Source organism: Heptranchias perlo, chromosome 10 (genome assembly GCF_035084215.1).
Source record: "Heptranchias perlo isolate sHepPer1 chromosome 10, sHepPer1.hap1, whole genome shotgun sequence".
In the NCBI taxonomy this organism is placed as follows: Eukaryota; Metazoa; Chordata; class Chondrichthyes; order Hexanchiformes; family Hexanchidae; genus Heptranchias; species Heptranchias perlo.
Window position 1 is genome coordinate 60,717,530 of NC_090334.1, and position 21,457 is coordinate 60,738,986.

At 40.4% G+C, this 21,457-nt stretch overlaps 2 protein-coding genes across 4 annotated transcripts in view; one reads left to right on the forward strand and one right to left on the reverse strand.

Annotated features, from left to right (window-relative positions):
* The window catches only part of LOC137326625 (uncharacterized), a 113,559-nt gene that overhangs the window by 31,573 nt on the left and 60,529 nt on the right, over positions 1-21,457 (reverse strand). The window contains exons 1-2 of one of the 3 annotated variants that reach the window (XR_010964246.1): positions 20,560-20,691; positions 16,551-16,912 (exon numbers count right to left, since the gene is read on the reverse strand). The exons of 1 other annotated variant lie outside the window; for it this stretch is intronic. The gene's annotated coding sequence lies outside the window, so the exon portion shown is untranslated. Of the gene's footprint in view, positions 1-16,550; positions 16,913-20,559; positions 20,692-21,457 lie in introns of those variants that run through there. One more of the 3 variants, XR_010964243.1, reaches the window with a different exon arrangement.
* Positions 1-21,457, forward strand: part of hif1aa (hypoxia inducible factor 1 subunit alpha a) — a 69,727-nt gene that overhangs the window by 12,174 nt on the left and 36,096 nt on the right. Inside the window, exon 2 of the mRNA XM_067991910.1 lies at positions 19,173-19,363. Coding sequence (XP_067848011.1) covers positions 19,173-19,363 — 191 coding nt within the window. The remainder of the gene's footprint in view (positions 1-19,172; positions 19,364-21,457) is intronic.

The following is a 21,457-nucleotide window of genomic DNA, read 5'->3' on the forward strand; positions in this document are numbered from 1 at the left end:
ACTGCCATTGACTGAGATCAGCTAATTTAGCATAGATCGGCAATTGGATATGGGCTTAGCTTGTCTGTATGGCTGTCACACACTGTCTACTAAGCTATTGGGGTAATCCATTTTCTCTTTTTTTGGCCTCAAATTCCATATTAATTGCAGTTTATCAGGTGCAGGTTATATTCTGGTTTATAAGATGTTATTTTGCTGCGGTTAAGGTAAGGCAGTGTGGAACATAATTTCCTTTACCTCATGCAATCTCTGAATTATGGGGGAGAAAAGGGCACTGGCCTGGGTACATTCTCCCCATTGTGATACTAATGGCTAGCTATCTTTTCTGTTGCTTGTAAGTTTGACATAACTGTTGGCTTATTTTAAGTGGTTTCTTTGAGTTTTATTAGTTACTGAATTTGTTGGTCCTTGCTATCGTGTCAAGATCCATATAAATCAGAAACCAGTGTGATCTAGGTGAAAGGAATAATTGATTTTTCTGTGCTTAGGTTATTATCCAAGGAGTTCCAATCCAATTTTTACATAGGTTGAGGTATTGAGTGGCATTGTTTACACTACTTGTGCTCCAGCCTTCCTTTAGTACAGGTGACAACTCTTGTACTTTAGCATTCCTTGCCAGTAAGTCACCTTAGCCTCGCAGTTCTTCAACCATGCTGTTGGCACAGTTCTGGGCACTGCACCTCAAGAAGAATATATTGGCCTTGGAGGGGGTGCAGTGCAGATTCATCAGAATGATACCTGGGCTAAAAGGATTAAATTATGAGGGCATTGACTAGGCTTGTATTCCCTTGAGTATAAAAGATTAAGAGGTGATCTAATTGAGATGATTAAAGGATTTGATAGGGTAGATAGAGAGAAACTATGTCCTCTGGTGGGAGAGTTCAGAACAAGGGGATGTAACCTTAAAATTAGAGCTAGGCCATTCAGGGATTGTGTCAGAAAGTACTTCTTCACATAAAGTCAAAATCTGTAACTCCAAAAAGCTGTTGAAGCTAGCTCAATTAAAAATTACAAAACTGAGATTGATTTTTTGTTAGGCAAGGATATTAAGGGAAATGGAACCAAGGCTGGGAGATGGAGTCAAGATACAGATCAGCCATGATCTATTTGGTGGAACAGGCTCAAGAGGCTGAATGGCCTACTCCTATTCCTATTTTATATTACCTTAAAACATTTTTTTTTATTCGTTCATGGGATGTGGGTGACGCTGGCAAGGCCAGCATTTATTGCCCATCCCTAATTGCCCTTGAGAAGGTGGTGGTGAGCCGCCGCCTTGAACTGCTGCAGTCCGTGTAGCGAAGATTCTCCCATGGTGCTATTAGGAAGGGAGTTCCAGGATTTTGACCTAGCGACGATGAAGGAATGGCGATATATTGCCAAGTCGGGATGGTGTGTGACTTGGAGGGGGAATGTGCAGGTGGTGTTGTTCCCATGTGCCTGCTGCTCTTGTCCTTCTAGGTGGTAGAGGTCGCGGGTTTGGGAGGTGCTGTCGAAGAGGCCTTGGCTCGTTGCTGCAGTGCATCCTGTGGATGGTACACACTGCAGCCACATTGCGCCGGTGGTGAAGGGAGTGAATGTTTAGGGTAGTGCATGGGGTGCCAATCAAGCAGGCTGCTTTGTCCTGGATGGTGTCGAGCTTCTTGAGTGTTGTTGGAGCTGCACTCATCCAGGCAAGTAGAGAGTATTCTATCACACTCCTGACTTGTGCCTTGTAGATGGTGGAAAGACTATGGGGAGTCAGGAGGTGAGTCACTCGCCGCAGAGTACCTGCTTTTGTAGCCACAGTATTTATGTGGCTGGTCCAGTTAGGTTTCTGATCAATGGTGACCCCCAGGATGTTGATGGTGGGGGCTTCGGCGATGGTAATGCCGATTTTTCAGATTGAAGCACGTTTCCAAGCTATAGAAAGGAAGATACTGGTACTTAGATTAAACTACCTATTTAAAAACACAAGTACACAGAATTCCAACAAGGCAACCCGAACGTATTCAGGGGCCATAATCCATAATAGTAAAATTCCATCATCATGCTAGATAACTGAAAAAGGGGTTGGTTGAAAGGTATCTAACTTATACTTAATGCAAGTCCAATTATTTACCAGTTAAGCATAAATACTACACCCCCCCACCCCCCCCCCCCCCCGACCCGACATACAAAAGAAGGTACAAGTGAGGCATGTACTCATGATACACCAGACAACTTCCTGTCACAATCTGGATTTGAGAGATTTCAAGCCTGGCTTTCAAAACAGATATGTTATCAAACAGGGTAAAAGAAGCAGGGGCTTTGAAAGGTTCAGAATGAGATTTGGAAATGAATAATCATTCCAGCTGGATAAATGGACTGCTAAAGAACAGCACTCTTCAGCTGGAAAAATGCATGCCAAAGTAGCACTCATTGCTCCTCCATTCACATTAAGATTGTAGAATCTATTTGACCCGTGTTAAAGGTGCCTGCAGGACACAGGCCTATAGAGTGGCCAATGTTTTGGGAATAATAAATGGTAATCATGGGATCTTACAACTTTTTGAAATGTAATAAGAACAATTATAAACATTTTATTACTTAAAGAACTTCACTCCTACAGTAGGTGTTGCCGTTTCAAATCCTAATCACACTTGAGCCCAACTATCCCTGTGATCAGGTTTTGTCAGTTCTTAGCTTGCATTTTAAAGTCCTCTTTCCTGTCTTTGAATCCCTCTCCAGCATTGCCCAACTCTGTCTCTGCAACGTCTTGCAGCCTTTTATCCCCTCCTGCACCCTTCTATACTTTTTAGTACATAAGAACATAAATAGGAGCAGGAGTCGGCCATACGGCCCCTCGAGCCTGCTCCACCATTCAGTATGATAATGGCTGATCTAACTCAACTCCACTTTCCCACCCTATCCCCATATCCCTTGATTCCCTTAGTGTCCAAATATCTAGTACATCACTGAAAGTTGAAGATGGTTGTTTTTGTTGCCCATGAATAAATCTCTGGGCTAATTTGATTGAGCCTAATATTTTATTTGAACTTCTGGCCAGTGCTAACTGTAGACAAAAGTTCATACTGAGCTGACCATTAGACATAATTTGTCCAACTCCTCAATTGTTGCTGTTAGCTGTTCAGTGCAAAGTAAACATGAGTATATAAAAATAGTTGCCTAGTTCCTCACATTCTCTTTCCCCACCTCACCCAGTATTTTTGTTCCAGACAAGCTTTATTACATCCAATGGCATGACACCTTGTTTATGAATAAAGCTGCTTCTAATAGTGTGCTTGCGAGGTTGATTATGATGTGTCGATCTTTAACAGCCAGTAGCATTTGCAAAGCAAGCTGCCAGATTCAGTAAGACCAGCTTCTGTTTATTTGCTGAGTTTTCCTGTCGATGGGCTCCGAGCATTGGGCAAGTTAACTTCAAGGTTGCTACCACTTCACATAATCCATGTCAAAGATGTTGGCTTTAATCATAGAATCATAGAAATTTGCGGCACAGAAGGAGGCCATTTGGCCTGTCATGTCTGTGCTGGCCAAAAAGGAGCTAATCAGTCTAATCCCACTTTCCAGCTCTTGGTCTGTAGTCTTATAGGTTACGGCACTTCAAGTGCATATCCAAGTACCTTTTTAAATGCGATGAGGGTTTCTGCCTCTACCACCCTTTTCAGGCAGTGAGTTCCAGACCCCTACCATCCTCTGGTTGAAAACATTTCTCCTCAATTCCCCTCTCATCCTTCTACCAGTTACTTTTAAATCCATGCCCCCTGGTTATTGACCTCTCTGCTAAGGGAAACAGGCCCTTCCTAGTCGCTCTATTTAGGCCCCTCATAATTTGAAACACCTCAATTAAATCTCCTCTCAGCCTCCTTTGTTCCAAAGGAAACAATCTTTCCTCAAAACTAAAATTCTCCAGTTCTGGCAACATCTTCGTAAATCTCCTCTGTACCCTCTCTAGTGCAATCACATTTTTCTTGTAATGCGGTGACCAGAACTGTGGCCTAACTAGTGTTTTATACAGTTCTAGCATGACCTCCCTACTCTCATACACTATTCCTTGGCTAATAAAGGAAACTATCCCGTATGCCTTCTTAACCACCCTATAAGAACATAAGAAATAGGAGCAGGAGTAGGCCAATCGGCCCTTTGAGCCTGCTCTGCCATTTAATAAGATCATGGCTGATCTGATCCTAACCTCAAATCTAAATTCATGTCCAATTTCCTGCCCACTCCCCGTAACCCCTAATTCCCTTTACTTCTAGGAAACTGTCTATTTCTGTTTTAAATTTATTTAATGATGTAGCTTCCACAGCTTCCTGGGGCAGCAAATTCCACAGACCTACCACCCTCTGAGTGAAGAAGTTTCCCCTCATTTCAGTTTTGAAGGAGCAGCCCCTTATTCTAAGATTATGCCCCCTAGTTCTAGTTTCACCCATCCTTGGGAACATCCACCCGATCAAGCCCCTTCACAATCCTATATGTTTCAATAAGATCGCTTCTCATTCTTCTGAACTCCAATGAGTAGAGTCCCAATCTACTCAACCTCTCATATGTCCACCCCCTCATCCCCAGGATTAACTGAGTGAACCTTCTTTGTACTGCCTCAAGAGCAAGTATGTCTTTTCTTAAGTATGGACACCAAAACTGTATGCAGTATTCCAGGTGCGGTCTCACCAGTACCGTATATAACTGCAGCAATACCTCCCTGTTTTTATATTCTATCCCCCTAGCAATAAACGCCAACATTCCGTTGGCCTTCTTGATCACCTGCTGCACCTGCATACAAACTTTTTGATTTTCTTGCACTAGGACCCCCAGATCCCTTTGTACTGCAGTACTTTCCAGTTTCTCGCCATTAAGATAATAACTTGCTCTCTGATTTTTCCTGCCAAAGTGCATAACCTCACATTTTCCAATATTGTATTGCATCTGCCAAATCTCCGCCCACTCACCCAGCCTGTCTATATCCCCTTGTAGGTTTTTTATGTCCTCCTCACTCTCTACTTTCCCTCCCATCTTCGTATCATCTGCAAACTTTGATATGTTACACTCGGTCCCCTCCTCCAAATCGTTAATATAGATGGTAAAGAGTTGGGGACCCAGCACCGACCCCTGCGGAACGCCACTGGCTACAGGTTGCCAGTCCAAGAATGAACCATTTATCCCAACTCTCTGCTTCCTGTTAGATAACCAATCCTCCACCCATGCCAGAATATTACCCCCAATCCAGTGATTCTTTATCTTGAACAATAATCTTTTATGTGGCACCTTGTCGAATGCCTTCTGGAAGTCTAAACACACTACGTCCACTGGTTCCCCTTTATCCACCCTGTACGTTATGTCCTCAAAGAACTCAAGCAAATTTGTCAGACATGACTTCCCCTTCATAAAGCCATGCTGACTTTGTCCTATTAAATTATGTTTATCCAAATGTTCCGCTACTGTCTCCTTAATAATAGACTCCAAAATTTTACCCACCACAGATGTTAGGCTAACTGGTCTATAATTTCCAGCCTTCTGCCTACTACCCTTATCTACCTGTCCTACCTTCAGGGATCTGTGGACATGCACCCCAGGCCCATTTGTTCCTTCTCACCTCTCAGTATCCTCCCATTTATTGTGTATTCTCTTTCCTTATTTGCCCTCCCCAAATGCATTATCTCACACTTCTCTGGATTGAATTCCACTTGCCACTTTTCTGCCCACCTGACCACTCCGTTGATATCTTCCTGCAGCCTACAGCTTTCCTCCTCACTATCAACCACGCAGCCAATTTTCGTATCATCTGCAAACTTCCTAATCATGCCCCCTACATGTAAGTCTGAATCATTGATATATATCACAAAAAACAAGGGACCTAGTCACAAAATTACTCTGCACAGTGAATCTTAGTTTCCTTTTTTGACTCACAGATTTTGATGTCTATTGTGCTGCGACACACGGAACTTGAAAATTTGGAATTTTTCTTGATGATTTCTTAATGGTGCTGCTTGCTGATATTCAGTACTGGAATATGATAGCGACATACTAAATTAGCAGAATTCAGCATTCACCAGCTTTTATAGAATCATAGAATGGTTACAGCATGGAAGGAGGCCATTTGGCCCATCGAGTCTGTGCAGGCTCTGGTAATCCAGCTAGTCGCACTCCCCTGCCCTATCCCCGCAGCCCTGCAAATTTTTTCCCTTTTGGAAGCCACAATTGAATCTCCACCACCCCCTCAGGCAGTGCATTCCAGATCATAACCACTCGCTGTTTTAAAAAATAAAGTTTTTCATCATGTCGCCTTTGGTTCTTTTGCCAGTCACCTTAAATCTATGTCCTCTGGTTCTTGACCCTTCCACCAATGGGAACAGTTTTTCTATCTACTCTGTCTGGACCCTTCATGATTTTGAACACCTCTATCAAATCTCCTCTCAATTTTCTCTGTTCCAAGGAGAATAACCCCAGCTTCTCCAGTCTATCCATGTAACTGAAGTCCCTCATCCCTGGAATCATTCTAGTAAATCTCTTCTGCACCCTCTCTAAGACCTTCACATCATTCCTAAAGTGCGGTGCCCAGAACTGGACACAATTATCCAGTTGTGGCCGAACCATTGTCTTTATAAAGGTTCATCATGACTTCCTTACTTTTGTACTCTCTGCCTCTATTTATAAATGATGTGGAGATGCCGGTGATGGACTGGGGTGGACAAATGTAAGGAATCTTACAACACCAGGTTATAGTCCAACAGTTTTATTTGAAAATCACAAGCTTTCGGAGCTTCCCTCCTTCGTCAGGTGTGTGACGAAGGAGGCAAGCTCCGAAAGCTTGTGATTTTCAAATAAAACTGTTGGACTATAACCTGGTGTAAGATTCCTTACATCTATTTATAAAGCCCAGGATCCCGTATGCTTTTTTAACTGCTTTCTCAACCGGCCCTGCCTCCTTCAACAATTTCTGCATATATACCCCCAGATCGCTCTCTTCCTGCACCCTTTTCAGAATTGCACCCTTTAGTTTATATTGCCCCTTCTCGTCCTTCCTTCCAAAATATATCACTTCACACTTTCCTGCGTTGAATTTCATGCCATGTGTCCGCCCATTCCACCAGCCTGTCTATATCCTCTTGAAGTCTATCACTATCCTTCCAAGTTTTGTGTCATCTGCAAATTTTGAAATTGTGCCCTGTACATCCAAGTCCAAGTCATTAATATATATCAAGAAAAGCAGTGGTCCTAATACTGACCTCTGGGGAACACCACTATACCTTGCTCCAGTCCGAAGAACAACCGTTCACAGCTACTGTCTGTTTCCAGTCACTTAGCCAATTTTGTATCCATGCTGCCACTGCCCCTTTTATTCCATAGACTTCAACTTTGATGACAAGTCTATTATGCGGCACTTTATCAAACGCCTTTTGGAAATCCATTACCGAGGTTAAACTGGCCTGTAATTGCTGGGTTTATCCTTGCACCCTTTTTTGAACAAGGATGTAACATTTGTAGTTCTCTTGTCCTCTAGCACCACCCCCGTATCTAAGGATGATTGAAAGATTATGGCCAGTACCTCTGCAATTTTCTTGCTTCCGTCAGCAACTTAGGATGCATCTCATCCGGACCAGATAATTTATCTACTTTAAGTACAGCTAGCCTTTCTAGTATCTCCTCTTTGTCAATTTTTAGCCCATCCAGTATCTCAACTACCTCCTCTTTTACTGTGACTTTGGCAGCATCTTCTTCCTTGGTAAAGACAGATGCAGAGTACTCATTTAGTACCTCGGCCTCTAAGCGTAGATCTCCTTTTTGGTCCCTAATCGTTTCCACCCCTCCTCTTACTGCCCGTTTACTGTTTACATACCTATAAAAGACTTTTGGATTCCCTTTTATGTAGCCGCCAGTCTATTCTCATACCCTCTTATTTCCTTTTTTTTTTGCTTCTCCTCTGAACTTTCTATATTCAGCCTGGTTCTCACTTGGTATTATTAACCTGTCATGCACCCCTTTTTTCTGCTCCATCTTACTCTTTATCTCTTTTGTCATCCAGGGAGCTCTGGCTTTAGTTGCCCTACCTTTCTCCCTCATGGCAATGTACCTAGACTCTACCAGAACCATCTCCTCTTCAATTACAGTTTTGCCTGCCAATCTTTGATTCCATTTTACCCAGGTCAGATTCGTTCTCATCCCACTGAAATTGTCCCTCCTCCAATTGAGTATTTTTACTTTAGAGTGGTCCTTGTCCTTTTTCATAGCTGATCTAAACCTTATGATTCTACGATTGTTGTTCCCTAAATGTTCCCCTACTGGCACTTGGCCCACTTCATTCCCCAGACTAAAATGTAGTGTTGCAAAAGTTTATGTAGGCTAAAATCTAAAGTGAACCCATTACAAACTGTATATGGGTGCACAAACAAAACTTGATTTAAATGAAGATTTTTGGGTTCCTTTTTAAAAAATGTTTTGAGAAGTTGTCATAATTAAAATGACTAAAACTTGTTTAATGGCCAAATTCTGAACATTTTAAGTGAATGTTTTTCCAAAAAATACTTCCGCTTTCACTAGTCAAGCTAATGTTTTTTTTATTTGTTCATGGGATGTGGGCATCGCTGGCAAGGCCAGCATTTATTGCCCATTGATAGGGCTGCTATTGCTGTTTTGAATCAGCGCTCATTTTGTATTTTGTGCAGTGCTGACAAAGGATACTACTGCTGGAAAATGCTGAAAACATACATTTCAGTGATGGTCTTTGTAGGTTTTTTCTAATGCCTTAACTTCATGGTCCTTTTTAAGAGCATAATTCTTGATATGCAGTTACCTTTTTAAAAAAAATGATCACTTGGATGAGATGCCCGAGGATTGCCACTGTCTGTGAAGTAAGTCTGTGCCTTTACAAGAAGAGATACAATTCATGGGTGGGGGAATTTGTCAATTATATTTATGTATTCATGTGTATACTTTGCACTGAATGACTCTACAGAAAATATTGAGAGCTGAGTAGAATTTTGATCTAATTTTGTTTGGGTGCTGCTTAGTGCTTAGCATTTGTTTTGCTTGCGCTTCTCGATTGAAGTTTTTTTCTAACACTAGTGCACATACTGTTGAAGCTTCAGGAACTTGCAGTACCTTCGCATTTCAAAATGGGTTCAAGGAAAAACAATTCTGTTATATAGGAATGCTTAGATGCTGTGGAATCCACATTGTGGGATGGGTTCCACTGTACCAGTGGCAACAGAAAAGCAGTTACATATGCACAATAGCTAGGGAAGATTGGAAGAAGCCAGCAAGCAGAGAACAATTTGTTGCTCTATACAGGCAACCCAACCATGGTCATTAAAAAAAATGATGCCCGGAGCCAGTAGCATTTTACTTTTAGCACTGCTGCTTCTGTAAGAGCCTGGTGTAAGCCACCTCTTGATGTGGTTTGCCATTTTTCCTGAAGTAATAGGGCTACTACCTTTTTATGGTCTAGTGCTGCCACTGATGATGGTCTTGACTTCAGCAGCAGTGCTGTAATGTAAAGGTGGTTATACAGTGTGGCCCAACGAGGAAGGAGGCATTGCTGGACTTCATTCTAGGGAATGAGGTGGGCCAAGTGGAGCAAGTGACCTAAGCATTGACATCAATGCGGGTTTCCTATCGCTTTGTGGAAAAGGAAAGGAAGTAGGAGGCTGGTTTGAGGTTAGTATCTGGGGGGAATTTTTATTTTACTGTAGTACATTTGAAAATTGCCACATTCAAATATCCTTTTCTGGTGTGTGCCATCAGTTTTTCAAAAAAAGCACTCTTCATGCAGACATCCCTCCACACTGTAGGAACTTGACCAATTTTGTTTAGATCTGAGGAAATGGATATTATTATCCCTGTAATTGGACACTGTATAAAGGCCCAGGACCTGTACAATTGCTCAATTTTTTTTCCTAGTTATGCAGAGGTTATTTAAACATCCATTGCTGCTTTTATTTGATTTCCAGAGCTAGGCCCTGTACTTTCTGTTACTTCAGCCGAGAGAAGTATAGTTTTAAGCTCTTCAACCAATACCACAAAAAACATATTATCTGATCATTAATTTCCTGTTTACAAGATGTTGCCGTATGCATATTAGCTGCCGTGTTTGCTTATGTAATAGTGACTGCATTTCATAAGTAATCCATGGGCTGGAAAGTGCTTTAGGGGCATCCAAGGACATGTTATGTAAATGTATTCAAGTGCTTAGTTATCTTTGTTTCATCTGTTTCTCTTCTAGTTGATTCCTGTGTGCAAACGTCACAAGGGCTGTCACCTCCCTTGCTGTAACACCAGGACATATCTCTAACTAACTAATCTGGCAAAACTGTCCATTTTGTATGCAAATCCATCGTTTTCAAAAGTTTCTATTAACGTGTTATAACATTGAACATTAGCAGGCCTAGTCTATAAAGCAGTCAATATACGACATTCTCTGCAAATCATGGGGATTTGAGTTTTTAATGAAGTGATATCTTTGGAATATAGTTTTTTTTAGTGTTCAATCTGGTGGACTATCCAGAATTGGTGCCCTCAGCAGGTCAGGATAGCCTTGTCCCACCTTCTACTGTACTCCACTGTCTACATATTGAATGCAATTGGCTTGATGATGGTCCCTTTAATCCCGTCACAGTCATTAAAGAGTCAGTCATATTCATGTCCCCAGCCTAATTAGGTACAAATATTGCTAAGTTTTGTTTAATTATCTCCAGACAAATTTGCTTGAAGGTGGAACAACAACTTGTATTTGTGTAGTGTCTTTTAATGTAGGAAAAATCTCAACGAGCTTCACTGAGGCTGAAAAGGAAATGATGAGTGCTAGGTCAAAGGAGGAGATATTGGGAAGGGTGATCAAAACCTTGGACAAAGAGGTGGATTTTAATGAGGGCCTTAAACAAGGAGAGAGAGGTGGCAGGGCAGAAGGGTTTAAGGGGGAATTTTAGAGATTAGGACTTCCAATGGTGGGGTCCACGCTCAAAGTTGTTTTGCGGATAAGAGTGGGGGGAGAATCAGATTCTGCATCCAGTGACAGAATACTTTCCACGATAACAGTTTAACAGTTGGCATACTGTTTAATGATGTATTAAATGCATCCCTGCACTACACAAATCTGTAAGGTAGCTAACAGGGTGCTCTACAACCTGAGTCTGACATACTGCGTATGACCAAAATCTACCATACTGAGAAGCCCTTCCCCCTCATTGAGGTTGCATATTTCCACCGCGTTCTTGGCCAAAAATTTAATGCGGGTGGTGAGGCCCTGTTCCTTTCTCAGTCTGTCTCCGTTAATTGTCAACTTATTGTTCAAGCACTCCATTCTCCTGCCTCCTTTTAAAGTTCTTATTATCTGCTGCCCTCGTCCCGAGGAAAAAATACATTCTAAAAAAAAATCACTTCACAGCCTACATCTTCTTGCCTGTCTCCCAATCACACATCTCCCTGCTCAACACTCTAACCTCCTCCTCCTTGTAATATGCCTTGAGATATTTCACAATAGCAATGTTGTTGGATTAGGAATTTTATGTTATAATAAACAAATAATTTGCATGGATTGGGAACTGCAACCTGGTGAGCAGCAAACTAATGTAGGAAGTTGAATAATTGAGAGAATACATATGGTTGTATTTTGAGCAAATTAATTCACATTTATATAGTACTTGTCAAACATCCCAAAGTGTTTTACATTCACTAAATTATTTTGAAATGAACTCTTTGTTATGTAGGTGAATGAGGCAGGCATTTTCCACACAAGTCAATCTGATGCCAGATCAATTAATTGGTTGAGGGAAGCACCATGGTATCTTTAAACCAAGACTGCCCAAATGGTTCGTGTGTGTGTGAAAGTCTTATCCAAAGGATGGCACCTCTGATATTGCAGCACTCCCTTAGAGCTGCAATGATTGCTCCAGTCCTTGAGTAGTGCTTGAACCCACAACCTTCTGATGCTATGGTAAGAGTGCTACCAACTGTGTTCTGCACAAACCTTGGTATTACCCTAAGCTAATAAATCCCAAAGAAGCTTTCATGTGTGTCCATCTCTATCAGTACATTGATCTATTCTATCCTTGACTTCTCCTTCAGTGTATCCTTTTGATACACTTTTGCTTTACTTTTTTTTCAGTACACTAAATCTCATCATCAGTAAGATCAACATGTGGCCTGACTTTTGTGTGGCTGAATTCTGTGGTTACAAGGGTTTTAACACTCTATTCTGTCTAGGTATGAAGCAGTTGATTATAATTGGTATCCTGCAGAGAGAGCTGTCTGGATGAAATTGATTTGGGGCCCATGATCTGACTCCTTTGTCCCTTGAGAGACATATGGCAGATGCGGTCTTTGAAATTGGTTCTAGTAAAGGTTTGTTCAAGACTTTCCAATCTTTTCACATCTTTGGAGGAGGCTGTGCATCAATGCCCAATATTTTGGGTACTGCTCCAATTCTAGGATCTGATGCTGTTTGGACATTGTGTTATTGGGGAGGTCTCCGAACTGGTTAGACTGAACGACCACAGGTCATTAGGCTGCTCTCAAGCCATCACGGATTGGTTCTCTAGCTGTTTTCCCTATCCATGTTTGGTTTCTCCTGGTGCAGGTTGTATATTGACTTCTTTAGCCAATTTAGAGCGGAAGTAGGGAGCATATGTCGGAGATTGAGGTTAAGTCTTTGGACTCTTGTGTTCAATTTGATGCATTTTTTTTCTCCAAGTCACAAGCACCTACAAACTTTTTCTCATCAGTGTCAAAATGTTATACAGAATAATATACTCAATTCATTTGCTAAACCTAATGTTATCATTTCATAAATAACAATTGTTGATGCAGTTTCCATTTTAGAATCCTTATTGTCAGAGAAATCACAGGAGCAATAAAGTTGATAAATGCCAATGGCAGTTACCATATTCTATGCATTAACCAGATTTCCTTTTCATTGGCACAAGACCTAAGCATTACAGTATTTTGATCCTGGAATACAAAGTAATCTTTTTGCTAAGTGAGCAGTGTTTTACTGTACAGGACACCTGCCAATTTCAGGTACAGCAGTTTAGTCTAAATATGTGGTAATTATTTCTCAAAAGGCTTTAAAAAGATAAGTGCCAGCTTTCTTGAATTGGAAACATTTAAGCTGCTCTGGTTGTATAGCTTGATTTAATTTGTACTTGCAAGCTTAAAAAAAAATTACAAGCTGCCAGTGGAAAAATGAATTAATTAAATTAGTCTTGTTATTACATACCACACTTGAACATTGGAATTCAGCACAGCTTGGGAAGTGCTGCTGATGTTGCTTATTGCACCGCTGCAGATGCAGGAATTATTTCTGTTACTATGCATGGTTTACAAATGTGCCTTCATATTGGTCAACTAACTAGTGCTTGAAGTACTGAATTTTTTTATTGCACAAAATTTAGTTCTGCATTCCTAAACAGTTATTTCAGCAACTACATTTTGTATCTTTGAGATTATTGATGGTAATTCAGCAGTAGTGTTTCTGGATGTTCATAAACACAGTAAAACTAGGGAATTGACATCTAATGTCACACCATAGCTTCTGAGCTTTTAAAAGACTTGTCCTTGAAAATTTGCCTATTATCCAGAGAAGTAAAAAAAAATTTACAAGCTAATCTCTTCTGACATCCACGTAACTTTTGCATTCAAATTCTTTGCATTCATTTTTCTCTTTCTCACATTTTCTTTTCTATCTGCTTAACTCTTGTTTTCATTCTTTCTTTCTCCCTTTTTCTATAAGTCTTTCCTTCATTTTCTCCTTTCTCTTTATGTTCCTCTCTTCATTCCATGTTCCTAAGAATCATAGAATGTTACATAACAGAAGGAAGCCATTTGGCTGATTGTGCCTGCACTGGCTTAGTCCCATTCCTATGCCTTTTTCCCATAAGCTTTACATTTTGTTTTAAATGTCTATCCCCATCCCTTTTAAAAATTGTTCATAGGAACAGGAGTAGGACATTCATCCCCTCGAGCCCATTCCACCATTCAGTTAGATCATGGCTGATCTGTCCTCCGATCCATTTCCCTCGATACCCTTACCTAATAATATTCTGTCGATCTGCGTCTTGAAGATTTCAATTGACTAAGCACTCTCAGCCTCTTGGGGGAGGGAATTCCAGATTTCCATTATGCTTTATGTGGAAAAAGTGCTTTCTGATTTCATTCCTAAAAGGCCTAACTCTAATTCTTAAGGTTATGCCTTCTTGTTCTGGATTCCCCCATCAGAGGAAATAGTTTCTCTGTATCTATCCCATTGAATCCTTTTATCATTTTAAACACCTCAATTAGATCATCCTTCAACTTTCTAAACTCAAGGGAGTATAAGTCAAGTTTAGGCTACCTGTCCTCATAATCTAATCCTTTAAGGCCCATCCCCTCCCCCGGTATCATTCTGACTTATCTGCCCTATACTCACTTCTTGAGGTGTGGTGCCCAAAACTGAACTCAGTACTCCAGATGGGATCTGACCAAGCCGCTGTACAACTGAAGCATAACTTTTGAATTTCAATCACTTTGAGATAAAGGTCAACATTCATTTTGCACCTCTGCATTAGTTTTTAAGTGATTTGTGTACATGGACACCCAAATCCCTTTGCTCCTCCACAGTTCCTAATCTCTCGACAATTAAAAAATATTCCGATTTGTCTTTCTTGGATCCAAAGTAGATGACCTCACACTTCCCCAAATTGAACTCCATCTGCCACAGTTTTGCCCACTCACTTAATCTGTATGTCCTTTTGTAACTTCCTGCTCCCTTCTACATAAATACCGTGCCGCCTAACTTACTATCATCTGCAAACTTGGATATACAATTCTCTCTTCCTTGATCCAAGTCATTAATTTATATAGTGAAAAGCTGAGGCCCCAGTATGGGCTCTCTAGGGAACACCACTTGTCATACCCGGCCAATCAGAGGATGTCCCCTTTACCCCTACTGTCTCCTACCTCTCAACCAAATACTGACCCATGTCACCAGGTTACCTCCAAACCTGTGCGCTTTTATTTTTGCAAATCTCTTGTGCAGAACCATATCAGATGCCTTCTGGAAGTCCATATAGACAACATCCATAGACACTCCCCTATTCACCATGTTAGCAACCTCCCCAAAAAATTCGACTAGATTAGTTGGACATGATCCACCCATTACAAATCCATGCTGATTCTTTTTGATCAGCTAATACTTGTTTAATTGCTCAGTCACTCTGTCCCTGATAGATTCCAGTAACTTCCCCACAACTGACAGGTCTGTAGCTTCATGGTTTCTCCCCCCTTCCTTTCTTAAATAATGGAGTGACATTTGCAATTTTCCAATCCAAATGTTCAATTTCCAAATTAAGAGAGCTTTGGAAAATTATGACTAACACAACTGCAATTTCACCACCAGTTTCTCAATACTCTAGGATGGAAACCATCCGATCCTAGAGATTTGTCTTATCTTACATCCCATTATGTTCTCAGTTAAAATTTTATTTATATTAAATAAAATAAGTTACCCCCCCCCCCCCATGATTTATTTTTAGGTTTCCTTGTACTGTTGGTATTTTGTCGTCTTCCTCTACTGTGAAAACGGATACAAAGTATTTATTTAACAAGTCTGCCATTTCCTTATCCATTATAGTATCACCAGCATCTGTCTTTTAGTGGGCCCACATTTCCCTTTACCACTGTCTTTCTGTTAATATATTTATAAAAACTTGCTATTAGCTTTGATATCCTTACAATTTTTTCATACTTTTTTTGCACTTATTACTGTAGTTCTCCCAGTGTGCTGGATTTCTGCGTTTCCTTGCACTTGTGTAAGCCTTTTTTTTGCTTGATACTGCCTCTTACCTCATTTGTTAAACATGATTGTTTAACCCATAAGTGGAGCTTTGTCTTTTAGGGATATGTACTGGTTTTGTATTGTTCCAAAAACCTCTGAATACTTCCCATCGTTTGTCAGTTTGCTTCCACCACTGTTTCTAGTAGGGCATTCCTTGTCCTCCAAACCTTCTGCATAAAAATTCTTCTAATGTTATTCCTTTGTTTGGTGGCCTTAAATTTAAGCTTCCTGGTGACCAACTCTGCCTGCGCCAGGGACCAGTCATTTGCACTGTAAGCTATTTGGAGGCATGGTAAAAGCTGAGCAAGATCATTGAAACGGGAATCTGGCCTGGATAATCAGCTGTTGCAGTGCCAGCAGGACCGGTGGAGCTGAATACTTTGCACTTGAACATGGGGACACAAATAATGGAAGCGAAGATAATTGAGGTAGCAATGTGTCTGTAGTAACTATCGTTGCTGAAAGCGTCTGATAAGTCACAGTTGTGCTTATGGGTTGTCATTCAGAAATTGGATTTTTTTTTTCAAATAATGCTGTTGAGAAATTTTCTGCTTTTTTAAATCTTGGTTATAATATAGCCTAGTTGTTGCTTTTATATGTTGCCCAATATTTTGTTGTATAGAACGAGCTGCAACTATTACTCACATTGATGATTAAAATGCTTCATTTATCATTCGCTCGAGATTTGTATTACTCGTATTGGCGATTACCAATTTTATTCGACTTTGGAGCAGAGGCAGTCAGAAAAACAGACTTAAATTCTCTACTTAGTTTATTTATTGTTTCTCCAATTTGTCATTGAGTATAATATTCTTACATGACCTTTTTTGCTTATTTTTTAGCAGTCCATTAATTTCAAGAATTCTACACACTAAGTGCAGATGTCCATTCTCCTGCATTCCTCTTCACTTGTCTCCAGTGTCCATCATTATTCTTCGGCAACTTGCCATATCAGCACAACCTTTACACATACACATCTTCATATCAGAACTTAAACATTTTTCTGTTGGCAATGTCCTTATTGCAACCTGATTCATGCGATAACAACCACACGCATATCCTCCTTTTGCAGACATGTAGATCTTGATTGGCATGTTTTTTTTTATCCTTTGTCATATAGTTCAATTTCTATAGAAACATAATTTTAATTTGTATAGCACAATGATTCATAAACATACGCATTTATAATATACAACAATGTGATGTATTCTTTTTGCAGTACCTGGAAATAAGATTGTGCAGCAAATCTGGATAATCTGGATAATGTACAGCAAATCTGGCTTTCAAAAGGAAATTGGACAAGTACTTGAAGGGAAAAATTTTGTTGTGGGGGGGAGTGGGACTAGCTGGATTGCTTTTGCAAAGAGCCAGCACAGGCTCAATGGGCCACATGGCCTCCTTCTGTGCTGTAACCATTCTATGATTCTACCTTTCTTTTATTCCTGTCCTCTTCCCTTTAAGGTTGTAAGATCATTATAGTCCTTGGCACTGTTCAGTCTAACCATATTTCCCATCGATAGTTGATATTCTAATCAAATACTACAGAATAGAGAAAGAAACCAAGTCGTTCCAATTAGATAGTCTGCACAATATGAACGTCCATGCAGTATTGATGTTCTGCCTCTAAATGTTACTTCAGTTAGTATTTAGTTGTATTTACAAAATATGGTGACATCCAAAAACAGAACACATCATTGAAATCATTTTTTTTCACACCATTTGAATTTAGCATTAACACTTGAAAACAAAAACTTTTAAACATGTCGGAACCAGTTTGATTTCTGTATCTAGCCAATTCTCAGTACTTCATTGGTATCAGAAAAATAGTTGTTAGGTTTTGTTGCAGTGTCATCTGGTGGTGAGCATGGGTATTAAGAAAGTAAAATGTTGCAGAATAATGCCAGACTTTGAAGTGGGGATCCTGGCTCGCTCTAGTCTCCCTCCCCTCCCCCAACCTGATGAATTTGGGCACACCTTTGCCCATTTGTTTAGGCCACTGGAATTTGAACTTCTGACCTATTATGCCAAATACCCTTTTAAAGCGGTTAAAATTATTAGTCTTTGGCACTGTGTAGCACTAAGCTATCTACAGTCTGCTTCTATTAATTCAGTCATATTTGGTTGGAAAAAAATTGAATTTTCTAATCATTAAAATAAGTAAATAAAATATCACAGGAAACATTCAAAAAATTTGGAATGAACAGACCATTCAAATTAAGCAACTTTGAATTAAGAGTAGAGTATAGACTCGAGGGCCACAGGTTTGATACCTGGCCTGTGGTGAATTTATTGATTTCAGCCAGGGCAGCTGTTGGAGCTCTGGCCTCTGCCTTGAACTGGGGATGGGAGAAATCAGCTAGGGTTCTTGCTCCTGATCTCTTTCCAGTAACCTTTGGGAAGTGTGTGTATTAATGTCTCACGGAACATGGTTAACAATTGTAAACAATTTTACAACACCAAGTTATAGTCCAACGATTTTATTTTTAATCCCACAAGCTTTCGGGAGCTTTCCCCTTCCTCAGGCGGTGTGGAACATGGTTAGGCTGTGATGACCTTAAAGATCATGTTTTCAGTCTCTCTAACTATTGACGTGCTGAGTTGAAATTAATTTCAATAGACATGGTAACTTAAAACTGCTTTTAATGGACATTTGTCCATGTGAATTCAAGCCAAACAGTATGAAGTGCAGCAAGTTACAGGTTTGTTTAGAAGACAGCATAAGGCTGGTGGAATCATGCGACTGTTGAAGGCAGATAACTCAAATTGGATCCTGTTTAGGGTTAATGCAGTAATTTATGATTGGCTCAGTACTGTTACATTATTTTCAGCATAAGCTGAAAAGAGTCAGTTGGCCCAAGGAGAATTACCCTGAACTTGCTGGATGTCCCAAAGGTTAGTTTAAGTAACTTGAACCTATATTAACTAAACATTGTTCAGGTCATGATTTGGAAATTGCAGCTTGTTTTGTATTTCATTCATTAAACTGACAGGATAGTCAAATGTGTGCTCCTGTGCTTTCTCAGTCCATCTAGTGTAAAGCATTGCAGGAATATAAGTCTGTTTGAAGTGTTTTTGTGGCTGAATTTAAGACTGGGTAATTCCTATAGGAAGCAGACAATTTACATTTTGTACTTGGTGTTTTCCTCAATGAAGTTTACTGTGTTCAGTCTAGTGACCTTGTATTTCTCTCTCAGCTCAACTGAGTTTTTGCAGATTTCCTGCTGCTTCCTTGGCAGGGTTGGAGACTGCCTCCTGTTTCCAGTAACTGTAGGCAGTACATTGCTGCAGAATTGAATTTAAGATAGATGTTAAACCATTTGTCACACTCTGCTATGCTAAATATCTCCTCTGAAGGGGCCTCTGATAGTTCTACTTTTAATCCCGACAGTGTTAGCTCAGAGAGAAGAAAGGAGAAGTCTCGTGATGCTGCTCGATGCCGAAGAAGCAAAGAGTCAGAGGTCTTTTATGAGCTGGCCCATGAACTGCCCCTTCCTCACAGTGTCACCACTCATCTGGACAAGGCCTCTATCATGAGGCTGACTATCAGCTACCTACGCATGAGGAAATTGCTCAGTACTGGTGAGTAATTTGTGGTTTAACCTGTTATTTTTATGTAATGCAGGTGATGCATATTAATGATTTGGACTTAGGTGTACAGGGACAATTTCCAAATTTGCAGATGACACAAAATTTGGAAGGGTAGTAAACAGTGAGGTGGATAGTGATAGACTTCAAGAGGATATAGACAGGCTGGTGGCATAGGCAGACACGTGGCAGATGAAATTTAATCAGAAAAATGCGAGGTGATACATTACAGTAGGAAGAAGGGGGAGAGGTAATATAAACTAGAGAGCACAACTCTAAAAGGGGTACAGGAACAGAGAGATCTCTGGGTATATGTACACAAATCGTTGAAGTTGGTAGGGCAGGTTGAGAAAGGGTTTTAAAAAAGCATATGGGTTCCTGGGCGTTATAAATGGAGGCATAGAGTACAAAAGCAAGGAAGTCACAGTGAACTTTTATAAAATGCTGGTTTGGCCACACTGAAGTATTATGTCCAGTTCTGGGCACCGCACTTTAGGAAAGATGTGAAGGTCTTAGAGAGGGTGCAGAAGAGATTTACTAGAATGATCCCAGTAATGAGGGACTTCAGTTACATGGATAGACTGGAGAAGCTGGGGTTGTTCTCCTTGAGGCAGAGAAGGTTGAGAGGAGATTTGATAGAGGTGTTCAAAATCATGGAAGGGTCAAGACAGAGTAGATAGAGAGAAACTGTTCCCATTGGCGGAAGAGTCAAGACCCAGAGGACGTAGATTTAAAGTGACTGGCAAAAGAACCAAAGGTGACATGATGAAAAACCTTTTTACACAGCGAGTGGTTAGGATCTGGAATGCACTGCCTGAGGGGGTGGTGGAGGCAGATTCAATCATGGTCTTCAAAAGGGAATTGGTTAAGTACTTGAAAGGAAAAAAATTGCAAGGCTACGGGGTTAGGGCAGGGGAGTGGGACTTGTTGGATTGTCCTTTCATAGAGTTGGCACAGACTCAATGGGCTGAATGGCCTCCTTCCGTGCTGTAACCTTTCTATGATTCTAAATGTTTTCTACATAAGTGACTATAAGTCTAATGTAATTTATTGCCTGTGAAGCACTTCGGGATGCCCTTAGGATGTGAAAGAGGCTGTATAAATGTAATGTTCTATCTTTGGACGTGGTTCAACTATTAGCTTTCAGAAATTCCTTATGTCCACCCCATTATCAGTTTCCACATATTTACCTTGAGCTCAATTTCTTTGTGTGTGGAAAAATTGGGATGTCACTTCAGTCATCAATTTTTAATTTCCTTAGACCTCCTCTCAATGAAATCCACCTTCTCTGCTCTCAACTTGTTCCAGTGTTGACCTCTTGGCAACATTTTCTGTTAAATGGAGAATTGTATCCACAGTGTACAAGATAATTAATTTTCCTGTAATCTGGTGGTAATTTTTAACAAGCAGGTAGTGGAGACTTTATGGGTAGAATTAAGAAATAGAAAAGGATTTAAGACCATAGTGGGAATTGTGTATAGGCCCCTTGGTAACAGCTGTGAAGTGGCAGAATGTATAAATGCAGAGATTAGACAAGCATGTAGCAAAGGCAGAGTGGTTTTTAACTTTCATACAGATTGGGATAAGCAGACGAGCTCATGTCAGAAAAGTAACTAATTTCTCGTGTGTTCAGGACAGCTTTCTGCCACAATATATCCTAGAACCAACAAGGTCAGGCCATATTAGATTTAATAATGAATAATGAGCCAGATTTAGTTAACAGCCTAATTGTACGTGAACATTTATCTAATAGCAATCATAATGTGATCGAGTTCAACGTTGTGTTTGAAAGGGAGAAATCCGTAATAGCTACTAAGATTCTAAATTTAGGTAAGGCCGACTTCAACGGGATGAGACAGAGACTGTCCACAGTAAATCTGGGCAAATCTGTTTAATGGGTAAAATGACAGAAGATCAATGGGAGGTGTCCAAAAAAGAATTCAATGTGGTACAGAACCAGTTGATACCCCTAAGGGGCAAGAGCTTTACTTGCCAATAAAAACAGCCATGGATGACCAGAGGTGAGGGACAACATAAAACTAAAAGAAAAAGTACAAAAATGCAAAAAATAGCACCGATCCTGGCAAC